Genomic DNA, 27,738 nt, shown 5'->3' on the forward strand with positions numbered 1-27,738 from the left:
TACGGACGACAAATACTGTACGCATGCACCAGTAAATGTATAAATGTTCGATCTGTGTCCTTACAACCCACAATACACTTAAACCTAATACTCTTACAACCACAATGGCGTTCAGGCGAAGCTACAAAATAACCAGCGCCTGCAGTGCTCTCATGGAGTCTAGTTACTTTAACAACGTCTTTCGTGCGGCCGCAAACCGAGGACCCCTCGCATGCGCGACGTTGGCGCCCGGGTCAACCGTCCTGTCTTCGATTCCCCATCTGTATTGACTCGTTTCAATCGTTTGTATGCAGCCGACGATGCCTTAATTCCGCCAGTGTTGGTTCCCGTGCTTTGCTGAATTGAAATCACGTGTCTCTGTTAATTAAGTCGTTAGTTGTATGCATTTCCAATGCTTCATTAGTGATGGAATCCCAGTACATGGAAGTGGACGAGAGGATCTTGGTCTCTTCGTAGTTCACGCCGTGTCCCGTATCAAGACTGTTCTACAACAGCAGATGTTTTTAGCCTGACGTCTATGTTCATCGCCTCTGTCTTTAACAGCGCGACACGTTTGGGCAATGTGAGACTTCACACAATAGCACTGGAGTTTTTATAATACCAGTCTACATAGACCTAGGTCGTTTTCAACGAAGCCCATCATCGTTTTCAGTCGAGCCGGTGAGTGGAAGACACACTTTACTCAAAGTTTCTTAAACAACCTTCCGATTTTAAGGGACACTCCACCAACTCAGGCAGGTAAACCACTCTCGTGGAGTTTTCAGTTGCTTCTGGGTACTCTTGAGGTTTGACGTGTGCTGGTCGAAATGCACTGAGAAATTGCTTATCAACGTATACAATTTGGACAAACACAGACCCCTGCTGATTAGTTCTCTGGATCTAAGATAGCTCCAGCCCTATGAACGAGAGTTCGTAACACGCCACTGCATTGCAGTGGATGATGAAAGCTGGTATCTCGTAGATAGTGCTCATTGTGTGAGCGTTTAAGAAACATAGTGGTGTAAGGCTTCGTCTTATTTTCTATGAACCGTGACGTCTAGAACCGGGAGGTTTCCATTTTTCTTCACTTTTGTGGTGAAACAGGTGCTCGGATGGAGACAGTTAAGATGTTCCAAAAATCACGGAAGCGTTGGTGTTTCATGTTTGCGTTCACTTCTGTGGTGAAGCAGGTGCTCGGATGGAGACAGTTAAGATATTCCAAAAATCACGGAAGTGTTGGTGTTTCATGTGGCCAAACCACTAAGTTATCTTCTGTACATCTCCATAAATATTTAAGTTCCAAAATCGCCGACTGAAGAGGTTTATCCTCTAAGTCTTCCATAAAAGAGTAGCTACTATGGGAGACAGAGGCCTACCTACAGCAACATCGTCAGTCTGTTCAAAATATTGGTCGTTAAATAAAAAGTAAACCGAGGTAAGAAAAGGTGTAGGATGTCCTTTTCCAGGTCAGGTCCTATGAGTTGAGGTGAATCCACCAGAGGCATTTGGGTGAACAAAGAGGCCACATCAAAACTCATTTATACAGTAGTTGGTTTGAGCCACGGACTCTGCAATCAACGTATAAAAGCTTCTGAATTCTGCATGTGGTATTCACATTTCCCTGCTAAAGGGCACAAAAGAGATATCAGATGTTTTGCTAGGTAATAAGTTGGGACTCCTATATTGCTCAAAGGGGTCGAAGTGGAGCTCCTTCTTCATATATTGTGGTACCTTCAGCCGCAGCCACTTTTGCGATCTCGCGGCCATGGAGGAGGAGGGAGACGGACACCCTGTGGCAAGTGCCTGAGAAGGGGACACTGTAGCCATTCTGCAAGCATACAGTGGGAAGCCGGGCGGACGCCCTCGCCTCAGTCAAGAAGGGGCGCGTTGCGAATAGCCTGGCTGACAATGAGAAGCGTGCCGAAAACTGATGGACACCTGCAGCCATTATGAGGAAATGTCAAGAATGTACGTGTGAAAGCACCTGAGTTGTTCTGGCCTGACAGCAGTCATATTACCTGCCTCAGAAAGCAGGAATGTACCGACAATTCTAACATCCCACAGGCACAGGGAGGAGTGTACACAAAGCGCGGAGAATTCACTCAGGGATGCGTGTGAAAGAAGTCAGAGTTCGTAAGGTTCAAATGGCTCTGAGCACTATGGGACTTAACATCTATGGTCATCAGTCCCCTAGAACTTAGAACTACTTAAACCGAACTAATCTAAGGACAGCACACAACACCCAGTCATCACGAGGCAGAGAAAATCCCTGACCCCGCCGGGAATCGAACTCGGGAACCCGAGCGTGGGAAGCGAGAACGCTACCGTACGACCACGAGCTGCGGACAGAGTTCGTAAGAACATGTTTTTCTCGACAGTAAGAACGTTCCTTAATAAATCACGGACGCCAGCAGACTCTGAGACGAAGCCCAAACATGAGTTTGTCCGGGCATCACGCAGAGAGAGCCGTAATAAAGAAGTGTTGTCTAGCTATTCTCACAACAGCTTCTGAAGGCAGAAAAACATCATGAGAATGTGAAATCGTGAGAAAGATGACAATTTTCGAGGCGCACACCAGCCTACACCAGATAGGAAATTTCCACCCTGCACAGAGAGGGGTGGCCACGAAACGGCGATCTGTCATTGGGCTGCGTTGAAAATTTTGTCTGTCAACGACAACGCCAAAAGGAAGAAAGGTTAGAAGAGGAGTTGAACTGAGATTTTTGCATCATCTCGTATTCACTGTAGGCTTGTAACATGGGAAGCAAGCAGAGGATGTTGTTCGTGGCTGCTATGCTCTTCTATAACACAAACTGCCCGCATGTATTAACTGGGTTCTTTATTAATAAGAACAAGAAGTTACTTAACTTAATATAGTCCAGGTGTTGTGGTACAAGCTCTCCATAATAATCGACATTAGCCACTATGCTGTGAAGTGCACGTCCTGCTATGTACACTAGGTAATGCTAGGTAATGACTAACTCTGAGATAGTGGCTGAGCTAACTGCAACTGCGATTTCCAGTGGGCTACCACTGATGACTCGACTCGTTGACTCACTGGATGACTCAGTTCTCTGGTCCGTGGCGGCGATCTAAGTACTGGCGGCTGAGAAGGCGTTGGTGGAGCATTTCTTGCGAGTCTGTCTTTGTCCTCTACCGATCTTCTCGCAACCTCTTTGTCGCCTGGTGTGCTGGCGACAGCTTACGCCAGCACAGAGAGACGGATGAGGAGCAAAAAGGGGAGTCCGTGGAGATGGTGCAGAAACCAGAGGACATAAGGTGTAATGTTTTTTATTTCAGTCTTTGATTACAATGTAAAGTCCTTCGACGATGACCAGTTTCAGACAGTAATGACCATGAAACTTCCTGGCAGATTAAAACTGTGTGCCCGACCGAGACTCGAACTCGGGACCTTTGCCTTTCGCGGGCAAGTGCTCTACCATCTGAGCTACCGAAGCACGACTCACGCCCGGTCCTCACAGCTTCACTTCTGCCAGTATCTCGTCTCCTACCTTCCAAAATTTACAGAAGCTCTCCTGCGAACTTTGCAGAACTAGCACTCCTGAAAGAAAGGATACTGCGGAGACATGGCTTAGCCACAGCCTGGGGGATGTTTCCAGAATGAGATTTTCACTCTGCAATCGAGTGTGCGCTGATGTGAAACTTCCTGGCAGATTAAAACTGTGTGCCCGACTGAGACTCGAACTCGGGACCTTTGCCTTCCGCGGGCAAGTGCTCTACCATCTGAGCTACCTAAGCACGACTCACGCCCGGTCCTCACAGCTTCACTTCTGCCAGTATCTCGTCCCGTACCTTCCAAACGGAGACTCGAACTCGGGACCTTAGGCAAAGGTCCCGAGTTCGAGTCTCGGTCGGGCACACAGTTTTAATCTGCCAGGAAGTTTCATATTAGCGCACACTCCGCTGCAGAGTGAAAATCTCATTCTGGAAACATCCCCCAGGCTGTGACTAAGCCATGTCTCCGCAGTATCCTTTCTTTCAGGAGTGCTAGTTCTGCAAGGTTCGCAGGAGAGCTTCTGTAAAGTTTGGAAGGTAGGAGTCGAGATACTGGCAGAAGTGAAGCTGTGAGGACCGGGCGTGAGTCGCGATTCGGTAGCTCAGATGGTAGAGCACTTGCCCGCGATAGGCAAAGGTCCCGAGTTCGAATCTCGGTCGGGCACACAGTTTTAATCTGCCAGGAAGTTTCATATCAGCGCACACTCCGCTGCAGAGAGAAAATCTCATTCAGTAATGACCATGTTTAGATCTGTTCTACACCATGTCCTAATGTGAAAAAGCTGTTATGGCATCGTCAAAACATGTAAATACTCTCAGCAAAGCATCATCACGTATAACTAAAATATGGTGTAAAATAGGCCACATCATCCACTCAGTCATTTTGGAAAATGTCTATTGAACACTATTTCCACGAGACAATTACTCGTCATCTTCAGCTGCTATTAAAACAGTGCTGATGTTCTCGCCAATTTATGCACTGGCGCTCTAGAAATGCGAAAGCGCCAAGGGGCAGGGCTAGAACGTCATCGTAGACAACGTCGAAATCCTTCTGCCAGAGAAATGGGCCGCGGTCTTCGCATTTAGGTATTCATTCACTCGTTCATTCATTCATGTGATGACTGTGTACTGAGCGTTGATAAATAATTACTTGTTGAGAACTTGTTTTAATTTTTTATTGCCTTAAACTAGATTTCTTTAACAGTTAATAACATACATTTTTAATACGCCGCGCTACAGTCTGGAGCCGCACGACCGCTACGGTCGCAGGTTCGAATCCTGCCTCGGGCATGGATGTGTGTGATGTCCTTAGGTTAGTTAGGCTTAAGTAGTTCTAAGTTCTAGGGGACTGATGACCTCAGAAGTTAAGTCCCATAGTGCCCAGAGCAATTTTTTTAATACGCGCATAAACCTGCTGACTGTGATAACTTCCTCTGACTCAGTGCATTTAAACGGAGCGCTCACTGTTTGTATCAGCGGTAAGCGTGTGAGATATCTTCAGTGTCATGCAGTTCGCGAAGAAATACCAAACGATCAATATTCAATATATTCTAACCATCGACACAGTGTCAACAAAGTGAAATATTGTCAATAGTAATTTCAACAGTGGTGAAGATGTTCTCCGAAAAAAATATAAAATAAATAAATTAAAACGTTGAATAGAGTTAACAGAAATTTTTGGACGCTGCAACAGGGACGTACTGTATCTCTGTGTGGCTTACTGTTAAAATCCGGAGAGCGTACGTTCCTAGAAGAGTCAACCAATATAGTGCTTCCTACTACTTACATCTCGGGAAAAGACCATCAGGTATAATTAGACAGATTAGAGCTCACACAGAGGCTTAGCAAAAAGCGTTCTTGCCTAGCACTAGTCGCGACTGGAACAGGAAACGAGGGAAGTGACAGTGATACATAAATACCAGCTGCGACACACCAAAAGGTAGTTTGTGGAGTGCAGATGTAGTTTTAGCTGTAACTGATTAATTCATTCATTTAAACACAGAGTGCCACAAATCCCCTTGAAGGTCGCGTAACAACTTAATTTTATACGTTGATGGCAGAAGCAGACACTGCATGGTACTCCTGTTAAGTAAATTAATAACCAACCACTACCAGTACTAATCTACGCAGATTGATAATTATGGAATTTCTTTTAGACAGCTTTATTGCTTCATGAAGTTCGTGACCGAAAAATATGGATACACTAAACACACAACACATTACCATCTCTAACACGGTGTAGGAAAAGCTTTGGTATTCAAAATAGCGTCCAATCGTCTCGAAGTGGATAATTACAGGTCCTGAACGGTGTTAAAGGGACTCTTACGTCATTCTTCCAGCTAAATAGCGGCAAGTTCAGGAAACCGTGATGTAGGTGGATAGCGATCACGCATCCCTCTCTCCAAAGTGGACAACAGAGGCTCAGTAACAGTGAAATCTGGTGACTGTGGTGACCACGGGATTCATCGTCGTCCTCACAAAACCAGTCCTGGATGATGCGAACTGTGTGGAGAGGGGTCCTGTCGTTTCGGGACACAGCATCACCATTAGGCAACAAATATAGTAGCACGGGTTGTACCTGATCAGCCCAAATGGTCACATAATCCTTGAAAGTAATGCGACCTTGCAGGGTAACCGCGAGGCCCATGGAATACCACCTAAGGCTGCCGAAACCACCACCGTTCCCAGACATTGTTTCACTCTTGGAACGTAAACTGTCAGAAGTTGGAAGCAGTGTGCAAAACACTCATCCACCAAATCACTTTTTTCCATCGCTCTATAGTCCAGGTTCTATGGCTTCGGCAACTCGTTTTCCTGTTACGGGCATTTTCATTACAAATGGATTGCTTTGGAATTCCAGCTCGTCATGAAATTTCCTTCTTATGGAGCCCTCTTCGTGTTATTTTGGTGCTGACAGGGTTGGTGAGTACGACATTCGGTTCTGCAGTCAGTGACTCTTGCAGCTGTTGTCCTCCTATTTTTCGTCACAATCCTCTTTAATGACAAAAAAGTGGCTCTGAGCACTATGGGACTTAACTTCTGAGGTCATCAGTCCCCTAGAACTTAGAACTACTTAAACCTAACTAACCTAAGGACATCACACACATCCATGCCCGAGGCAGGATTCGAACCTGCGACCGCAGCGGTCGCGCGGTTCCGGACTGTAGCGCCTAGAACCGCTCGACCACACCGGCCGGACTCTTTAATGGCAGTCTGTTATGATTACCCAACACACACTTTCGTCCGCGTTTTGACTTATCGGTTGATGTATTCCCATTTTCCTTGTATGAGGTATAACACTTCGATACGGCGCCTCTTTAAACGTCAAAAACTTCGGCTACCTTGATTACGGAAGCATATACACCATACGAGTACCAACAATTTGCCAACTTTCGAAGTCACTTAGCTCCGACGTCATTCACTCACAGAACATTGTTCTGACCATGACTGACACTTGCAACACACAAGTGCCATTCATGATCAAATAATACAGCGCAACCTGAAGGCTGGTTTAGCATCTGAAATTAAGTTCAATCATCCATTTCTCGCGATGTTTCACAGACTCAGACTCCAGTATATGTATCAGCAGAAAAGAAGCTATATTTAAAAAAAGACTAATACTTTTCCTGTTCAATGTTACTTATAATCCGTCTTGATTGCAAAATATTTATTCACGTCACCGGTTTCGGTTCCTCTAGAACCACCTTCAGATCTGAAATGACAGTTATACTAATTTACTATTTCACAAATGCAAGCCTATTTCGTCCTATCTAATCAACATCAAATGTACCAGAACGTACCTGCAAATTTCGGTTACAGGAGTAACACGTCCACACTCAGCAACCTTCACATGCTGCGTCACATTAAATTTGTTGGCACAATGCACGTTATTTATATTAATTATAAAACTCTTACCGACAGGTGGCGTCTGGTACATTTGTTACATTAAATATGCACATACTGTATTAAGTAGATTTTTCTAATTTGCTTTTACCTCTAAAAAATACTTAGTTAAGATCTATAGTTGAAATAGTGAAACTCAATTCGTTTTGGAAAAGAAACAAGTTTTTAGCTTGGGGACGCTTGATCAGTTATTACCGCAACCCAGTCTACGTGTACCAGAAATACTGTGCTGAATTTCTGTCATTTTTTAATTATTTTGACTAACTAGTCCTGATAGTAATTTGACTTTAGTGAACACATCCATATCGATGTGATTCCCAAAGTTTTACCGCTATAATGAGTATTCCATGAATTTTTAGGATTGCAGCTGGATGACCTCAACATTTTGCCACGATATTTTGACTGAAAACCACTCAGCTACCTTCAGATGAGTTCAAATGGTTCAAATAGCTCTGAGCACTATGGGACTTAACATCTGAGGTCATCAGTCCCCTAGAACTTAGAACTACTTAAACCTAACTAACCTAAGCACATCACACACATCCATGCCCGAGGCAGGATTCGAACCTGCGACCGTAGCAGTCACGCGGTTCCGGACTGACGCGCCTAGAACCGCACGGCCACCGCGGCCGGCCTTCAGATGAGTATTTTGCACTGGAGATTACTGATGCACGTCGCTAAGTCTATACAAAGAAACTGAAGCGGGGGCGCATGCGCATATATTATCATTGTATGAGTGCCCTCTGTCGAATTGCGAACTCGCGGAGTTAAAATTGAGGTGTCAACACAATAGAATTAGTTGTAGGTAGACGTGTGCATTAGGCGTAATATGTTTCGTTTCATAAAATATTAAAGAGATCACCGAGTCTCATGCCTTATCCAGCTGATATCCGCCTTCACGATTAATAAGATCTTCCACCAAACGTATTTTGTTAATAATTGAATCCCAGAAAATCTCGTTGCGGCACAATAATCCATACAATGTCTTGTGTAGATATAATGCTCGGCTATGATATACTGTATTGCGAAGTGCGAGTGTGCTGATCGTCGTCCACGCACCTTTCACATGCTGTGCATGTGGTCTGATCAAAGTGGGTTTAGCCATGCGGTACTGGCGCGGAATTATGTAGACTCCAGCCTTCCACAGGCCCAGATCATCCTTTATCAAACCGAGATGAGATCATGTCTTTGTGGGAGACCGGAAGATTACTTTAAGGTAATGTTTCCTTAGGATGCTACCTCATTTCGACGAAATATTGCCGATGTATGGGAGGAACGCGTTGGGCTTAAAGAGATCCTTCTCCTGTTGGTGTTGCGAGTGATGACGTTTTGCCGGCCGCGGTGCCCGTGCGGTTCTAGGCGCTGCAGTCCGGAACCGCGAGACTGCTACGGTCGCAGGTTCGAATCCTGCCTCGGGCATGGATGTGTGTGATGTCCTTAGGTTAGTTAGGGGACTGATGACCTAAGATGTTAAGTCCCATAGTGCTCAGAGCCATTTGATGACGTTTCTTCCTCCTTAAGGCTTTGATAATCTTATGTTATCTTTGAGCACAGATTGTAAACATTCTGGTTGCTTTGTAAGACTGTCTCCATGAGATACAACATGGACTCGGTGTACCAGCGTTCGAAGAACGCGCATGGTTTGGAAACTGTGGTGGCAGCTAGGCGCCTGCGTGTGGGTTTACGGTAAACAGGCTGCTCCCTTCCGACTGTCTGAGACGTCTAGAAACGTTAGACAGTTGCATTCTTACACTTACATCATACACTGGATATTCTCGTGGATGGAATTCAGATGCTGTAAAAACTGTGACAGCTCTTCTTCACCATCGCGCCATACTACAAAAGTGACATCTACATATCGCCAGGAGATTTTGGCTTAAGTTCCACCAAATCGAGTGCCCTCTTCTCGAAGCCTTCCACAAAAAAAGTTTGCTACGTAAGGGAGGAGAGGAATACTCAAGGCACATCTTCAATTTGTTGAAAATATTCACTGTTGAATGAAAAGTAAATTGAGGAAAGTGCATGATGGAAAAGGGCTGTCATGTTGGTTTATTAATATACAGACGTCACTATGACTCAATAAATCGGAGTTATTGGTAAATTTGGATGTCGCCTCACTCTGCACTAGGGTCCCTCTTATGGATTCATTGACACTCATCGGTAATAAGTTCTGATGGTAGGATAACCATCAAGAGTGCACGTTTCCTCTCGCTCTGACGGGCAACAGAGAAGTTTGGAATTTAACCCAGGGTGATGGTGCACAGTCTGGTGGTGATGAACAGTACGCCTCCACCAAACCTCCCATTTCCTTGAGATCCAATTTCTTCCACCATCAGGATTTGCACGGACTACCTTCATAACGAACTCCACAGCCATAGCTCATTTAAGCTACTTTGGTTACATAAGTGGATTTTTCATTCAGTAATGTATGCCTATCAGTTTGATTTGATAATGATCATGGGAAAAATCAACTTCAGCGTTTGCTACTAGACTCCACGTTCATATGCTTTAGGAACAAAGTGGCATGTGATGCCTATGAACAATATGAAAGGAATATTCACGTGGAATATAAAGAACCTTTGAGAAAGGAAGTAATGTTTTGAAGGTAACCGAGTTCGTAGCCGAGGTCGCTAACTCACACATGTGTGGTCGCCACCGACTAGAAGGTAGTCATTTCGAATCCTGGTGATGAAAGAGATGTTCACCGCCAATATTTGGGTGTCAAGAATGGCGTAAGGGCCTCAGTCACCGGGAATGGTGCCAGTGGCTTCAGTTAAATTCTCAATCCCTCTGCATGCCTCATGGAGTGAAGGCACATGACACTATTTATGGGGTTGGTACTGAAAAACCACTCGTCACTTTGAGACCTTTACTAAGCTTACTGCCGGCTTAAGTCTTTATATTAGGCCACTTTCAAGTGGTTCTTAAAACTGCCACAAATGTCAAATATATACAAACATTTTATGAAACAGAAGTTGAGAAAACAAGGCGTTCAGTAAGTAATGTAACTCATCTTTTTCTGAAAGCAGATTGGTTTTATTCAGTATCCAATACGCCATATTATTTCCCACTATTTTTCAACATAATCTCCATTCAATCCGATGGCGTTACGCCACGTTACTGGGAAGGCCTGTATGCTCGCATGGTTCCATTCTACTAGTCGACGTCGGAGCAGACGTTTTGCTACGTCAGTAACCTTCACGATCAGCCTCGTAACACGCAAGTAATTCCGCACTGATAGTCCTCCATTGCTTTTTATGGTCTTTTGATAGGCGACGAGTAAGACAGCGGGCACACTTTTGAGTACCCCCAATTGGAGGACGAGAGTATCAGCACTACCAACAGAGACATCCAGTTGAACAGCGAATTGGTTGACTGTGATCCGTAGATCACCTCGAATGAGAGTGTCTGCACGTTCCAACATTACAGGAGTCACAGCTGTGTGCAGCCGGCCTCCACGCGGGAAATTGGACGGGTTTGCCCGACCTTGTTACGATGATGACAGACACATCGCCCAACGACTTACTGTGCTTTTGTTCACTTCCACGTCTCCGTAGAAATTCTGAAAGTATCTATGAATATCTGAAATGGTCTGGTTTTCTGTCAAAACAAACTCAGTGATAGCTTTCTACTTGGAACGCACTTCCATTACAGACGCCATTTTGAAGGCTACGTGTTGCGTCGCCGTGTTTCGGAAATTTGTGAAGCTATAGGGGCTGAAGTGGGGGCTGAAGTGGGAACATTCTAGATGTCCCACAACAAATTCCGCATTTTTTCAACCGAAACTGGCTGAGAAAAGAACTGTGTTGTATTACTTATTGAACGCCCCTCGTATAATAAAAGTTACATTATGCTGTAGAGAAACAACGTCCATACGATGGAAGTACAAGCCAGATGGATTGAAAATATTTTGTGCCCAATGATATCCCGAGAAACATGGGTATGTCAAGATTGTGAAGATTTTATTACATTGTAAGTATTACATGGGTTTAAGACGATGTAAGTCCTGATATATTCGAATGTTCGTATTGCTTGTTTCAAAAATAAAAGACTAAAAAAACGTAAAATAGTTACAGTCGATGTGGTGCAGAATTATACCCATAGTGTACGTAAGTACATACAGACGTATATATGTACATACACACATACACTCATACATACATTCACACATACATACTACATACATACATGCATTACATAGATACATACTCAGTAATCTTTCTTAAAAAACAATGTACACATCGCACATAAATCTGAACTTCCACCTTTACATCTTTTGATACACGACATCAACATGAGGCAAGACTTACGCCAAAACAATTGAACATATAAAATTTACTGTTTTGATTGTAAGGGTAGCTACACTAGGCAAACGGGGAGTAATTTTAAAACGCGGTACAAGGAACACATAAAATTAAAAAGAAAAAAAAACATGGGATATAAATCCACCATCGCAGTTCACCTCATACAAGCTAGTCACACGGCGCACAGCACCGAAAACAAACTCATAATCCTCCATACAACGAAATAGGGATATATGAAGAATTAGAAATTCACGCACAGTTAAATAATTAAAAGAAAAAGACATTTAAAAGCACCAGCTTCTTGGAGATCTGCTACCGCGTTATTGATTAATTCCTTTTAATTTAATCCAAAATTCGTAGCTATATCTAGAATCTTTTAAACATGTTCCGCAAGCAGTCCACAAGGCATCCAAGCTACGCTAATGACACATAGAGAACCTGACTATTAATGGTGATCATTGCGTTGGGCTGGGGACGCTAAACTCAACGGCCCCCCTTGTGTTACTCGGGAGGACTGGGTTTCACGTTTTCCATTTTCTTTCATCATCATAATAAAGGTAACGTAATGTACTGCACGCTATTATGACTGTCGCTGAAAATATGCAGTTACGTTTTAGAAACGTTGAACACACTAGCACCTTAACGATATCCCACAGAATGGTTGTATCAGTCTACGAGCCACATAGAATGTAAGACAGGATGTGAAATTGTGTCAATCGCGCAACTGGTAACAGATTTGAAAACATAAATGGGAGAATTCGTGGTGATAACCGAAAGGTAAGTGAAAATGTAGGTGTATGTTTGTACACGCTCAAACACGGGAATCTTTTTGTATTCATTTTGATTCGTACCTGTGACAGCACCAAGCTGCCGCCCTGCCTGCTGACTGTGACCAGGGGGAAGCCAGGCTGCGTCACCCACGGAGTCATCACGTCCGCCAGCGTCTGGCCTGGAGGCAGGCGGTCGCTGACGTCTCCCACAGCCCGGAACAGGTCCTCCAGGTCCACTCCGGCCGTGTCTGTGAGCCGCTCCCTGTTCAACAAAGAGTCCATAGTCCGTGTGTCCTCAGAACAACTAGAACACTGACACGAACTGCACTACCGAGATGACCACGCGTAGGTCACGCTAGATGTACTTACAAGGAAAATCATTTGGTCAGCTCAGTGAGCAGAGACTGGGAAGAATCTTGTGACTTAGATGACTATAATAAAGGACGGATTGTGATTGACGAGCAGCGAGAGTTAGATATCACGTCAACAGCGACGCTAGTTACATGTTCACCTACTACCGCCGTTAGTACATGCTGAAAGTGGATAATTGGGAGAGACGTCGCTAGAGCGGCAAGGACAAGTACACTGTTACCCCGAAGTTAAACGTAATAACAAAGAGAATATATTTCTTAAGTAGTTTGTCAGAAGAGAAAAATTCATCGCAGGGGATGCGCCATAAGACAGGCTGAAAACGTGTCAGTAGCAGGGTTCTGGAACCGAAAATCCATCCATTCATCAACAAGAGAGTATCAAAACTGACACAATCACTCCACGACGAAGAAGAGGAGATATCAATGCCCTTAGATGTCACAAATGATTGGCAGTGGTGTGGCAGCATCAGAATGAGGCGATTCGCGATATCAAGTGACTATCAATCGCATTCCTAAGGAAGATGATTCGGATTTCTGAAGCTCACATCCCCATTTCATCCCAGACAAGCTGTATGGAAATTAGATGCAGAGACCTCATTGGTCGGTTCATGAGATGGATAGCTGCACCTGTGAGAAATACTCTCACTAGGGCAATTCACTGCATTCGGGTGTCATCGTCTATGAAAAATACCCTATCCCCGTATCTCTGGGCGTCTTTCGTATTACACCATCAATGCACGAATATGTCAAGCCCTTCCTTCTACCTTCACAATAAAAAGCCTTGTCTCAGTATTACTGTGTATGGGACACGTACTTCCAGATATTCACGTAGGGACCAACTTTTTGGAACCATAGGTACATTGTTTTCCGCTAAACAGCAACTCCAGAAGCTACTGTGTGGATTCCACACAATTGTCTTATAAAATCAAATGGCTCCGAGCACTATGGGACTCAACATCTGAGGTCATCAGTCCCCTAGAACTGAGAACTACTTAAACCTAACTAACCTAAGGACATCACACACATCCATGCCCGAGGCAGGATTCGAACCTACGATCGTAGCGGTCGCGCGGTTCCAGACTGAAGCGCCTAGAACCGCTCGGGCACATAGGCCGGCAATAGTCTTATAGACATTATTCTATTTCGTCGTAAAGTTGAGACGAGATATAGGTCGTGTTGTGAGTAGTTACACTCTATCGACCTCGCGTGGGCTACAAATAACGGTTCTTGTGTCTCGGAAGCTTTGCCATAGCCTTGAAATAACATTCATAGCACATTCAACGATGCTGAGTGCATGTGTCATATCAGTATCGGGGCTCGTAGAACTTTTCCCTGCCAATCAGCGTTGAAATGATGTTTTGTGCAAATACGTGACAATTTTCACGGGAAAGCTACCTTCCGTAAGCAAAGAAGGTGCTATCAAGACAGATATTATGGCTCTAACACACTAATTTTTCATTGTCTTTGGATCACGTGAGAAATTTCGGTTTGTGGGGATTGTTGAGTGTCACCCACAGTAACCGCTCATTTTCTCTGTATGCAGTATTCCTAATTACACTTAAATTTCAGACACTAGTGTAAAAATACATTTTTATGGCGTGTTGTTTAAATACTGTGGGTCACCAACACATAATAGTGTCGCTTTGTACGATAAATGCGATGAGTGGCGCACCTAGTAGTGCCCTATACTTCTGTAGAAGTCACAGGTGTATGGAAGCGAGAGCGTATTTTGGCGTTTGTAGTTTCACAACACACGACACGCAGCTGTCACCATGTTGCTATACCGACATTGTTAATTACGCTTAGATAGGTTCAAATGGCTCTGGGCACTATGGGACTTAAAATCTGAGGTCATCAGTCCCCTAGAATTCAGAACTACTTAAAACATAACTAATTTAAGGACATCACACATAGCCATGCTAGAGGCAGGATTCGAAACTGCGACCGTAGCGGTCGCGCGGTTCCAGACTGAAGCGCCTAGAACGGTTCGTCCTCACCGGCCGGCGCTTAGATAGGTCAGGGAATGCAGGACCATCGAACAACGCCAACAAAGTGTCACGTCAGCATTGTCTTCTTGTTAGAACACAATGATAGCAGTATTAGCATGTGTATTCCAGGTGAACATTTGTTTGATATTTGATGACAGTGTGAAGGAAAAAGAAAAGTTGGTAGCAATTCAGAGGCAGAATAGCAGCTGATTTAGACAAGGAAGGTGAATTTGTTCAGACGTAGTCTTTTTAAAGGAATGATCTCGTAAATGAATGGAAGTGATTTATACCGATGAGCCGAAATCTTGTGATCAACTACTTAGTTGAGTTTTGTCCACCTTTGGAGCATCATACCGCAGCGCGATTATTGGGGGGGGGGGGGGGGGGTATGGATCTGACAAGTACCAATTAGGCTTCCGGAGGTATATAGCACCAAATGTCAAAGCATAATTTACAAAATTCCAGTAAATTACGGGCCGGTGGTTTGTGGACGCAAAGCTGGCGCGCGACAGACTAGACGAATTTGGTGGCCGGAAAATCAAAGCAAGTTTACTACCATACTCCTCAAACCACTGTAGCATGATTCTGACCTTGTGACATGGACATTTATTTCGCTGTAAGATGCCATAGCCTTCGGGAAAAAAAGACGAAGTGATGCAGATGGTCCCGCGATAACGTTCACGTAGTCCACAACTGCCACAGGCTCCAAAGAAGCCCAAGTGAATGTACTCCATAGCGCAACACTGCCTCCACCTGCCTGCGTCCGTCGCGCGGTCCCTCACGGTCTGTGAAGAGGCGATGACGTCCAACACCTCTTACCGAGCGAGGTGGTGCAGTGGTTAGCACAATTCGGGAGAACGACGGTTCAAACGCGGGTCTCGCCATCCAGATTTAGATTTTCCGAGATTTCTCTACATAGCTTGAGGCAAACGCCGGGATGGTTCCTTTCAAAGAGCACGATCTATTTCCTTCTCCATACTTGACACAATCCGAGTGTGCGTTCCGTCTCTAATGACCTCGATGTCGACGGGACGCTGAACCCAATCTTCCTTGCTTCCTTCCAACACCTCGTCACCTACTCGTGGTTTCACGTCTTTCAATCACTCCCAAAGATGCACACAACAGCATCAAGCAAACAGCCGACCAGCATCGCCGTTTCCAAGATGCTCGTTTGTAGGTGCCAGGGCATAATTGTTTGTCCTTTGCTGATGAATTTACTTTATTAGTGAATTAAGCTACACATGAAAATAAAAGAAAACTGTGGCTCCAAGTTTTCCTTGTGTGCCCGGGACTAGAATCAGACGGAAATTATTAACATTATTCTCTCTATACATAAGTAGTTCTGGGGCACATTAACTTTAAGGCAACGCCTCTCAAACAGTAAGTTTTGGTGGTCACCAAGATATCAGTAACTGTTAGAGAAGGTTGTTGGTCTGAAGGACGCCAGAAGTGCAAGGATGCATTCCTGGGATTTAGTTGGCCTTGTAACACCTCGGTTCAGTTTACAGTGATAAAAGCTATAGAAAGAATAATTTAAAATTAAGAATAGAATTTTTAGAGAGGAAAGTAGTGTAGAATCAGAGTTCGGTAATTGCAGATAAAAATTATAGTATATCAGCAAGTAGTTTAACGTCTAAGTACAGCAAAACCACGGAAGCTCCGTTATGGAGAAGGCAGTGACGTTAAACTCTTGTGATGAAAAACCTATAAAAAGGCCTGATCGTCATTATTGCCGCCTTTTTTTCCCTTGATTGTTTCGTTAAAGGGCGGGGAAACCGTGTCAGTCAGCGAGACAATAATTAGATTGGACTTTATCGTGTTAAGATTCACGATGAACTGTTAGAATATTACGGAGATTGAAAGTGATGTAGTGTACGATCACTGACTGTTGGTAGCGACGGAGTATTAAGGGGATTTTAGGACTTTAGTGCTAGAATGGAACTTTACGGACATATAGACGAACGAAACTCAAATTATCTGCTGATACGAGTGAATTCAGAGGTACCGGTATTCAGATATTAACGTGTGGACTTTTGAAAGTGTCGTGTGCCGTTAGTTGCGAATCTGGACGTAGAGCGTGTGCATATCAGCATTTGCGGACTATTTTGATTCCTCAAGGCTAGGAACCTTTTAAATAGACCATAATTCATTACCATATTAATCCTTGAATATAGAGTGGAAGTGAAATACAAGAGTGTTGTATTTATTTCATTTACCTAGTACTAATCAGTGAAGGTTTTACGGAACCAAAGCTATTCAGCAGTAAGTCAGCACCATCTAACGGAAAGCGTAGGCATTAACTAACATGCTAACTGAAGTGAACGTTTAGGCGTTTTACGGACTGCTTAATATGAACTTTTGTGACTCTTTGACGTCCCCACTCCCTCCGAAAGGTGGCGCCGGCTGTCTTAATCATAAAAGGGGAGAGTTTTAGCCTGGAAAATTACTAAATAAAAGCGATATTTACAAGACTCGCAGTAATAGCAAAACACAAGGCTCGCACCTCATCGGAGAGTCGTCGCTGTCACGTTGGGAAGTAAAGCCGGAAAACCTACCGACGATACGTGTCTACGAGCAGACGTCGACGTGGAGTACCTAAAAAGGGAACCACAAGAGAGTTGGGGATGCTTCAGCCTCTAGGACCAGCCATGTAATCACAACCTAACAGAACCAGAAAGGTTCCTCAGAACTCAATGGTAAGACAATGACCTTTTTGTATTTTGCCGTTGGGGTGGCAATAGAAAATAGTACCTACACTGAGAGCCTGCTGTTTTTTTGCCGGGATCAAGTTTTTAAGTAGTACCAAGCAGGGTCACTCAGCCTCACTTTTGTCGATGCCCCGGAGCAATCAACACGTAGCGTCCGTGTCCCTCTCAAACGACCTCGTGGACAATCGGCACGACACGGCGAGATGCTACGGCGTACAGGCTAGATAACGCGCCATCATGCTCCACTGTTGCTCCTCACTGCTAGCATTCTGTCTCGTTCATCTCAACCTTATAGGGACTTCACTTAGTCCATTTTGTTACCTTTTATTTTAACTGATGCTTGATAACATGTGAACTTAATATTGAACACTATTGCTTTATAAATATTTAATACAGAGTATAACGCAGTACAGTAATAAATCGGATTTAGGCTCTACCCATTGTTACGAATGTGGTACTACCCTCTTGTTCACTTAATTCCTCATAATTAGTTTCCATTAATCAGCCTTCAGAGTGAAAGCTAGATTCATACCAGAAAGTAGGATCGAGTCAGATGCTTCCAAGAGCATATGTACTGTCATTACCTTCACTGGGTTTCGTTTGTTAGCAGCGGAATGGGCAGGTGAGGCATACCACCACAGCTTTCAAAATCGCTTATGTGAACGGATTTCCACATTTTTGGCACTTATCCTCGCTGGAATGATTCCCCATTAGCGATTAACCTGTCAAGTGGTTATAATTTCGCACCTTACAAGCACTGATCTACACATCTTCCCGTGATTTAAAACTGGAATTAGGTATCGTTTGATAAGTTGTACATCGTATATATAAATATTTAAATAAGACTGACGTTGTCACGTACACTTTGTAAATAGTTGCTAACGCTCACTGCATGAAAGTTGATGGATTGTCTTTACTATCAAAATGGCGGATGATTGCCTATACTAGCAGAGATTGGAACGCCAGTGGAAATGAAAAGGCAGGCGTAGCTCAGGTCCTGGGTGGAAAAGCCAACAGAGGTGTGTTGGTCATGCTAAAAACATGAAGTAGTCCCAGACGGACGGTTGGGGCACCTAAGCGCTGAAGCGCAATAGAGTGGTGGCTGGCCGGATTGTAGCTAGGCCGGAAGGATAACCGGAAACTCTGAAAATCTTGGACGCAGCAGAGAGGAACAAGGAAGCGTTACCTCGGAAATCACACAGGCTGGGCTATTTCCGAGAATTTTTACTCTGAGAAGCGTACCATCGCATGAATTCCTAATTAATGGGGATAGGTATTTCCTCGCAAACTTACCGCACTGGACGACAAAAGACCTAAATATGGTTGATCGGCGTTCGGAAGAACCTGTAGAGAGGGAGAATATTCCGTAGTTTCGAGAATATGATTCGCCTTCTGCAGTTACGAGGGAGGTGAGCCGAGCTTTGCTGGGATGCCAGCGGTGGAGAGAAAGAGGCCTTCCGTTTTGAGCGTCCGTGTTTGACGGTCGCTCAGTGTCAGCTTTTGTTGGTACAGACGGACTTGCTGTCTTTGCTCTCAGGAGATTTTATAGTTAGAACGGTTAGGCTCTGTAATGTTGCGAACTTATATGATTCTGGACTTCGCCTTCGGGTAGGGAGTCGTCGTTGAGTACGAAGCGTTCAGTGATGAGAGCACTTCTGCCTATACTCACTTTGAGACGTTATCTGAACTCCGTCCTTGTACATGCGCGTCATGTACATGTGCGTCAGTGAAAAAGACCAATAAAAAGGTGTTAGCATGTGGACGTAATGTGCTGTTCCAGTCTCTTCTGTACCTAAGGTCCATCACCGTTCCCTTTGGATCCCTACGTAATTCGGTGCTCTCCGATACACACGATCGAACAGCGGAGGAGTGGTACTCAAGCGTCAACTTTAGGTTACAATATCTCCGGATGTAATTAACATTTTACAATGCAACAAACGGCACTGATTACGTATTTGTTTGTATGTTCAGATGTGCTAACAAAACCAACGGGGTTCCATTTAAAAAAACGTAGGTTTGTGTTAAAAAACATACTTTCGTGCATTTTTTTATGGTTTGTATTAACCAATTACAATAGCTCCTCTCCTGACGTTCGGTCTGTGGAATCGATTCGTCAGTATTTGATGTGGTTTACGTAATATATCCAGCGGTAACGTTAGGTGACTCACCCTGTATAAACACTTGTAATACATAAAGGGGTTTTAATCTACAATAAATGTATAAGCAGAAACAGCATTTATCATTTTGTAGTTACTAGTTCCCTTAATCATTCATTTATGTTTATGTTGTAATTTATATGTTAAAGAGCAAGGAGGAGGAGATAATAGCACCATTAAGAGATCTTAAGATCTGCTTCAGGGAGTAGTCAAACAGGGCCAAATCTTCATTTTCGCGTTCAGGATTTTCCGTTGCGCACATTCATTTTACACCCGCCTGGAGAAGCATCTTGGAAACCTTGCAAGGTCAAAGGTTAATGTAAGCGCGAGAACAGGCACTGAAAATGTGAAATGCTAGTACATTAACAACTGGTGTAAACACCAGAATGTTGAATGCAAGCATGCAAACGTGGATGCCTTCTATCCTAAAGGTGCCGGATGTCAGTTTGGAGTTCTATGCCTGTTGCACTTGGCGCGTCAATACAGGGACATTTAATGCTGGTTGTGGATGACGTTGGAGTTGTCCGATGATGTCCCACACGTGCTCGATTCGATACAGATCTAGTGATTCAATAGGCCAAGGGAACATGACGACACTCTGTAGAGCTTTTTGGGGTTCAACAGCGGTATGTGGGCGTGCGTTATCCTGCTGGAAAACAACCTGTGGATGCTGTAGAATGGCCGTACAACAGGTCGCATCACCAGACTAACGCACAAATTTGCAGTCAGAGTGCGTGGGATAACGACGAGATTTCTCTTACTGTCATTCGAAATCACACCTGAGGCCATAACTCCCAGTGTATCACCAGTGTGCCGAGCACGAAGACAGACAGGTTGGTTGCAGGTCCTCAACTGGCCTCCTCCTAACCAACACATGGCCATCAGTGGTACCGAGGCAGAATCATATATATTATCGGAAAACACAACTGCCCTCCACCCTGCCCTCCATTGAGCTCTCACTTGACACAACTAAAGTCGCAAATGGCGGTAGTTTGAGGTCTGTGGAATGAACGCTACACGGCGTCTGGTTCGGACCTGTCCTTGAAGTAACCGATTAATCACAGTACGCTGTGTCAGCGTGGTGCCAACTGCTACTCAAATTGCTACTGCAGATACAGTACGATGCGCCAGAGGCAGACGCCGAAATCCATGGTCTTCCCTCTCGGTAGTGTCACGTGGACATCCGGAGCCTGGTGTTCTTGAGACCGTATATTCTAGTGACTTCCGCTCCAAGCAACCATGCACAGTGGCTACATTTCTGCCAAGTCTTTCTGCAATATCGAGGAAGAAACATCCAGCTTCGCGCAGTCCTAATACACGACCTCGTTCAGACTCATTGAGCTGTTGATAATGGCGTCTATGTTGTCTTATAGGCATTCTTGAGAAAAATCGCCTCACTACTTCCCGAAGTTAATGCTCGAGACCGTTACAGCCCGTATTTAAAGCAAACCTGGTTTCAGTGCTAATGATGGCGCTACTAGCGCCACTGTTCTGCAACTGACGCGAAATTTAAATAGCCGTCAACTGTCAGGGGTAGGAATAAGCATACCAGCTTTCGTTTGTATCGTGCAACTAGTTCTTGGTGTTGGGATTTTTCTTTCCATCAGTGTACTTTCCTTATCGTATCACGTTCCCGGAACGCAAATAGGCGAAATTCAATCTTAGTGGTTCAGGTGAAAAATGTTTTGGTTCATAAGTGTAGGTTAACCATAAAAAACTAAGTAAGTTGGATGGACGAAGATTTAAAAATCCTTCCTTCCAAACACGAGGCCAATTTCTTAACCAGTGCTCTAATTCGCTCGGTAAGTGTTGGTAGAATTTTGAGGTAAAGTAGTAACGACTGTTAAAAAAGATGCCGTAAAGTATTTGGATTGCGTAATTATTACTGCTGTCGACTTGCATCTATTACTAGCTGAGCCCGCGTCCAACCGAACAGGTCGTTTCCAGCAGAAAAAAAATTGTTCATAGAGTGACTATATTTTTTTTTCCAGTGGTTTGCAGAGTATGACGATAAGGTTCACTCGATTCCCTGGTCTCCAGATTCACTGTATATCAAGCTTACTCAATAGATCTACGATATCATTCAGTGATAGCTCTGTGCTTGCTAACCATCTCCACGCAATCAGTTGAAATCGCACAAAATGGAGATGTAAAACAGAAGAATTGCGGCTTTTTTCACGCATCGAGGATTTTTACCACACATTATGTAACTAACTGATGCGGTTAGGTGTGTCAAAGTAATATAGTACAACATTAGATGGTTGTTCATAATTTTCTAACTGATAAGGGCATGTTTTTAATGAATGTACATACGCACATGTATTTTATACACTAGACTAGGAACCAACAGTTAACGTCATAAGTAAATGTTTGCACGTATCACTTAATAGGAAGAGCACATAAATGTGTACTGTCGCTTTACGTTGTAATAATTGCAATGGAAAATGTAAATAAAGTTACAGTAAATACGACATAATGAAACGAACAGGATTTAGGGAAGAAGGAAGGGTCATAAATGGGTAAGTGACTATGACTTTGAATAATAATTTATGAATGATGGCGACACCAGTGCATACTGCCTCCAATAGGAACGAGAGAAGAAGATGATGCATTTAAAGATAATATTTCAAGCTGCACGCTGTTTACAGTTTAATGCCTCATCGATGCAAAAATCTCTAGCCTTGTTTCTGTCTGACTGTCTGATGTCATTTAAGAGAGAGAGAGAGAGAGAGAGAGAGAGAGAGAGAGAGGCTATGTGTAAGATAGACCAGGAGAAAAGAAGGCAGTGACTGTGGCAGAGAATGGAGAGAGGTTAGATTAGAGAGAGGTAAGACGGAGGAAGAAGGATAGGAAATGAGTTAGGTCTGTTTGAGAATGGATGTTTACCAAGGAAGTGAAAACAGAGCCGGCATCCCATCACTCCAACGCCAGGCACGGTGCTTGTTGACCTGAGACTGAAGAAAGTGGTGGGAGGAAAAGTGATTGGACAGTGCTAAAAAGAGGAGTTTAAGTGGAGGATTGGAAGCTGTTTTCAGAGAAGAGATAGCGCTGCTGTTGCTCGCACTGAATACCACAAAACTTTTCTCAAGAGTAAGAGATTGTTGTCAAATTGTTAATACTTCACTAACTTGAAAAAATAGAAGACTGGTCAGTTTGCCGGAGGAGGAATGGCGAGTTTTGTTACGAGGTTTCCTATTGGGAGAATGGCTAGCAAACATTGTAACTGGAAGGCGAGTGTGTTTTCGCGGGGTTTCCGTGAAGAACTGGGAACAAAGAGGATTTTTCAGACACTTAGCCTTCAACTTTAAGACGACGAAGTATCAGGACAATTGATAGCCACACTTCCCTTAGTGTTTTCAGACGAGGAAATATCGAGATGACTGACAGACTTTAGTTCCAGTCAACTATTAGTTTTTTTGACGAAGAGGTACTGGGACGGAGGAGAGAGGCACATCTGAAGACAAATCTTTAGCTGGGGCTCAGATCCATCACCTAAAATCTAGACATGAATGGCAAGACGGCGTACTTAGTCCACGCCGCAGCGAAGAGGAAATAATCTAAGAACTTGCTGCCAGGGCGAAGGGGAGATGAGGATGGTTAGGAATATATAGGCGCGTTTCTGCAACTTCATTGGGATTTTTTTCAGAATTGTGCTAAGCAATTGATAGCTTACTTATGATTAAAGCACTCTGGGGTCTTAGAAGAGATATCCTTTACCAAAAGGCAGGCCGAAAAGTCAGCATGTCCTCATCGGAATCGTGTACTTGTTTGTCCGATGATTTGTGAATTAATTGTATGAACATATCTTTATTCAATCGCTTAGAGCTTTGTCATACTACAGTAGCATCTGACTGAGCCTGTTTCGGGATTTTATGTTTCAGTTTCCTTTTCCCGATCATCTGAAATTAATGCTTTGCTATTATCGAACTATGTTTTTGTCCTTGATTGAACTTATGATTATAATAAATTTGGGCTATAGTTAGCACTATTTGTTTGGACTATTACCTTTCTAACGTTTCCGTTGCTTGAAGCTTCTCTGCCGGATACCTTGCGGCAAGAGCATACTCAATGTATTGTCCATCCACCATGGCCATGAACTTCGTGAAGAAGACTTCGGAAGACGATCCTAACCAACCGATCAACTGCAGTGAATAATGTGGAATGTTTTAGTGCAGTTGCTGGAACCCGTATATCAGACGGAACAAGCAAGCTGACACACATATAGACGACGCTTACCAATTCTACTTACGACTGTTAGAAAAGAAGGTATTGTTCTGGTTGCTTTTCCTAGTTTAATTCCTATTTACCTCGTCATTATTTTGCGTATAATAATGAACAGTGACATCTGGGTGACTGAACTGATTGTAATGATAATGAAATCAAGACCCTAAGCTGTCGACAGACGTTGATACACATAAACAGGGCCAGTTGAAAATGTGTGACCCGACCGGGACTCAAACCCGGGATCTCCTGCTTACATGGCAGACGCTTTATCCACTTTTTTTTTTGTTCTCATTTTGTTCTATATTGTTCGTTGAATTTGTTCGTGGCGGACGCCCGATGACACCCGTTCAGGATGTTCATTGATGCATTCACTCAGTTTTTTATTACAGAGAGTAGCTAAACCCTCTGACTGAACATGCTGATCTACCGTGCCGGCATCCAACTGAGCCACCGAGGGCACATAGGATACTGCGACTGCAGGGATTTATCCCTTGCACGCTCCCCGTGAGACCCACATTCCCAACTTAATGTCCACACACTACATTCGTAGTGCCCCTGCCCATGACACTCATTACTCGCGGTATGCAATCTTACCGAGTCCCGTAAGAGTTCGGGCAATGCGTATGCACCCACACAGAAAGAAGGTCAATGACCGGTTAGCCTTAACTATATATGAAGATGGTAATTGTTCTTTCGGACATATAGTTAAGGTTAGCCGGCCATTGACCTCCTTCTTCTGTGCGGATGCACACGCATTGCCCTAACTCTTACGGGACTCGGTAAGATTGCATACCGCGAGTAATGAGTGTCATGAGCAGGGGCACTACGAATGTAGTGTGTGGACATTAAGTTGGGAATGTGGGTCTCACGGGGAGCGTGCAAGGGATAAATCCCTGCAGTCGCAGTATTCTCTGTGTCCTCGGTGGCTCAGATGGACAGAGCGTCTACCATGTAAGCAGGAGATCCCGGGTTCGAGTCCCGGTCGGGGCACACATTTTCAACTGTCCCCGTTGATGTATATCAATGCCTGTCGACAGCTTAGGGTCTTGATTTCATTATCATTTCATTCTAGAGAGCTGCATGGTCACCGATGGTATCTGTTCTTTCGGACATATATGAACTGATTGTACTTATTTGATCATTCTCTTTAAATACTTTCTATAAAGCTGTTGACGAACACTACTTAGTAAATGAAATGAGCTAAAAACAGTGAATTACTGCATGTTAACTGCAAACAGTGTAATATCATGAAATGTGTAATACCGGGTGATCAAAAAGTTAGTATAAATTTGAAAACTGAATAAATCACGGAATAATGTAGATAGAGAGGTACAAATTGACACACATGCTTGGAATGACATGGGGGTTTTATTAGAACCAAAAAATACAAAAGTTCAAAAAATGTCCGACAGATGGCTCTTCATTTGATTAGGATAGCAATAATTAGCATAACAAAGTAAGACAAAGCAAATATGATGTTCTTTACAGGAAATGCTCAATATGTCCACCATCATTCCTCAACAATAGCTGTAGTCGAATAATGTTGTGAACAGCACTGTAAAGCATGTCCGGAGTTATGGTGAGGCATTGGCGTCGGATGTTGTCTTTCAGCATCCCTAGAGATGTCGGTCGATGACGATACACTTGCGACTTCAGGTAACCCCAAAGCCAATAATCGCACGGACTGAGGTCTGGGGACCTGGGAGGCCAAGCGTGACGAAAGTGGCGACTGAGCACACGATAATCACCAAACGACGCGCGCAAGAGATCTTTCACGCGTCTAGCAATATTGGGTGGAGCGTCATCCTGCATAAATATCGTACATGCCAGCAGGTGTTTATCAGCCAGGTTGGGGATGATGCGGTTTTGTAACATATCGGCGTACCTCTCACCCGTCACGGTAGCAGTTACAAAACCAGAATCACGCATTTCCTCGAAGAAAAAAGGCCCGATAACGGTAGGTGTGGCAAATCCAACCCATACCGTGACTTTCTCGTCGTGCAATGGAGTTTCCACGACAGTTCTAGAATTTTCGGTAGCCCAAATTCTGCAGTTGTGGGCGTTGACAGACCCTCGGAGCGTGAAATGAGCTTCGTCGGTCCACAACACGTTACTCAACCAATCGTCATCTCCCGTCATCTTTTGAAACGCCCACACCGCAAATGCCCTCCGCTTCACTAAATCGCCAGGTAACAGTTCAGGATGCCGATGGATTTTGTACGGATAGCATCGGAGGGTACGCCTAAGTGCCAACCAAACAGTAGTGTTTGGAATGCCGGTGCGACGTGCGACTACACGAGCGCTGACTTCCCCGTGCGTAGACGAACCCGCTACCGTCTCCATTTCTTCCTGATCTGTCTCAGCAGCATTACGCCTTGTGCTCGGTCGGCCACTACGGGGTCTATCGTCTAAACAACCCGTGGCTTCGAAATCATCGCCACAGCTGCATTTGTCAACGGACCTTTATCCGTTCGAATCCCCTTCCTATGACGATAGGATCCTAACGCTGAACTAACACATTCCCCATTCTGATAATATAGCTTCATTAAAAGCGCCTTTTCAGGTAACGTCAACATGCTGCAACTGCTGGGGCATCTGATTCTCTCTCACATTACTCGTACATCTCCTTTTATACACGATTGTCATGCACAGTCACTGACGTTTTGCTGTCCAGCGCCATCTGTCGGACATTTTGTGAACTTTGTTTTGTTTTGTTTCTAATAAAACCCCATGTCATTCCAAGCATGTGTGTCAAGTTTTACCTCTCTATCTACATTATTCCATGGTTTATTAAGTTTTCAAATTTATATTGACTTTTTGATCACCCGGTATGAACACAAGAAAAATTCCGTCTTTTGCAATTTAATGTTCAGCTGCAAAAACAAGGATTGTTTTAGTCTGCATGATAAATATGATTGAAATAGCTGCTGAGGAAGAAAGGTTGAAAATATAAAAAAATCTTTAATAGTTTACTCACTCCAGGAAATTGCGGATTCCCCTGAGCAACACATCTCTTCCCAAGAAGGATTCCAACATTCTGATGAAGGCGCCTCCTGTAGAGAACATAGAAAAGCTCCATCAGTTATCAGTTTAGAAGAAGTGTGCTGAAGGTACTAACCTTGCTGTACTGTGAAAGTTGGGCTTGCACTTTCTGATGATTTCAAAATGAAATAGATTTGGTAAAGTAAAATACAGTGTCTGATAAGAATCAAATGTTAAGGAAGTTAGGTTATTAACACAGGAAGTCATGCCTTCACAATAGTTTAAGCGCTTACGATTTTTGTGTCGACTGGATTCAGTTATTAGTAAATAACACAACCAGAATTTTCTACTTAAGGTAGTTATTGTTCTAATTATTACAGTCTGTAGTTGTGTAATATTGTTAGCATCGAAACATGTCAAAAATATAGCCTGTTACAATTTATGTTTTAAATATATTCGTTTCATTTTCCTGTTATACGTTCTGGCGACTATTTTACTACTCTTCGCAACGGAATTAAAGGATCACTTTTTAGAAACTCAGTAATTATTTCACATTGCTACTAATGAGTAGGCTAGACGACGCTTCACACAGCAAGGTGTAAACACACGCCGAGAAAAGACCAGAGCTCAGTAGTCAAGTAAGATTTAAGGTGGGTTAATGATGTCATATCGGCACCAAATTTCACCACATTTCTGCTCAATACCTCTGTGGACGTGTCACACCATGGGGAGGTCGTCACTCCCCCTCTTACTCACATTTCATGTCATCTTTTGACGTCTCCACCGTGGAGGTTACAACCACGACGCCCATACTTGAAATCACGCGTTTTCTTATGT

The 27,738-nt window shown here is 43.8% G+C and overlaps 1 protein-coding gene across 1 annotated transcript in view; it reads right to left on the reverse strand.

The window, feature by feature from the left end:
* Window positions 1–27,738, reverse strand: part of LOC126183641 (uncharacterized) — a 449,828-nt gene that overhangs the window by 120,925 nt on the left and 301,165 nt on the right. The window contains exons 8-9 of the mRNA XM_049925781.1: window positions 26,897–26,972; window positions 12,554–12,734 (exon numbers count right to left, since the gene is read on the reverse strand). Coding sequence (XP_049781738.1) covers window positions 12,554–12,734; window positions 26,897–26,972 — 257 coding nt within the window. The remainder of the gene's footprint in view (window positions 1–12,553; window positions 12,735–26,896; window positions 26,973–27,738) is intronic.

Source organism: Schistocerca cancellata, chromosome 4, assembly GCF_023864275.1.
Source record: "Schistocerca cancellata isolate TAMUIC-IGC-003103 chromosome 4, iqSchCanc2.1, whole genome shotgun sequence".
Taxonomy (NCBI): Eukaryota; Metazoa; Arthropoda; class Insecta; order Orthoptera; family Acrididae; genus Schistocerca; species Schistocerca cancellata.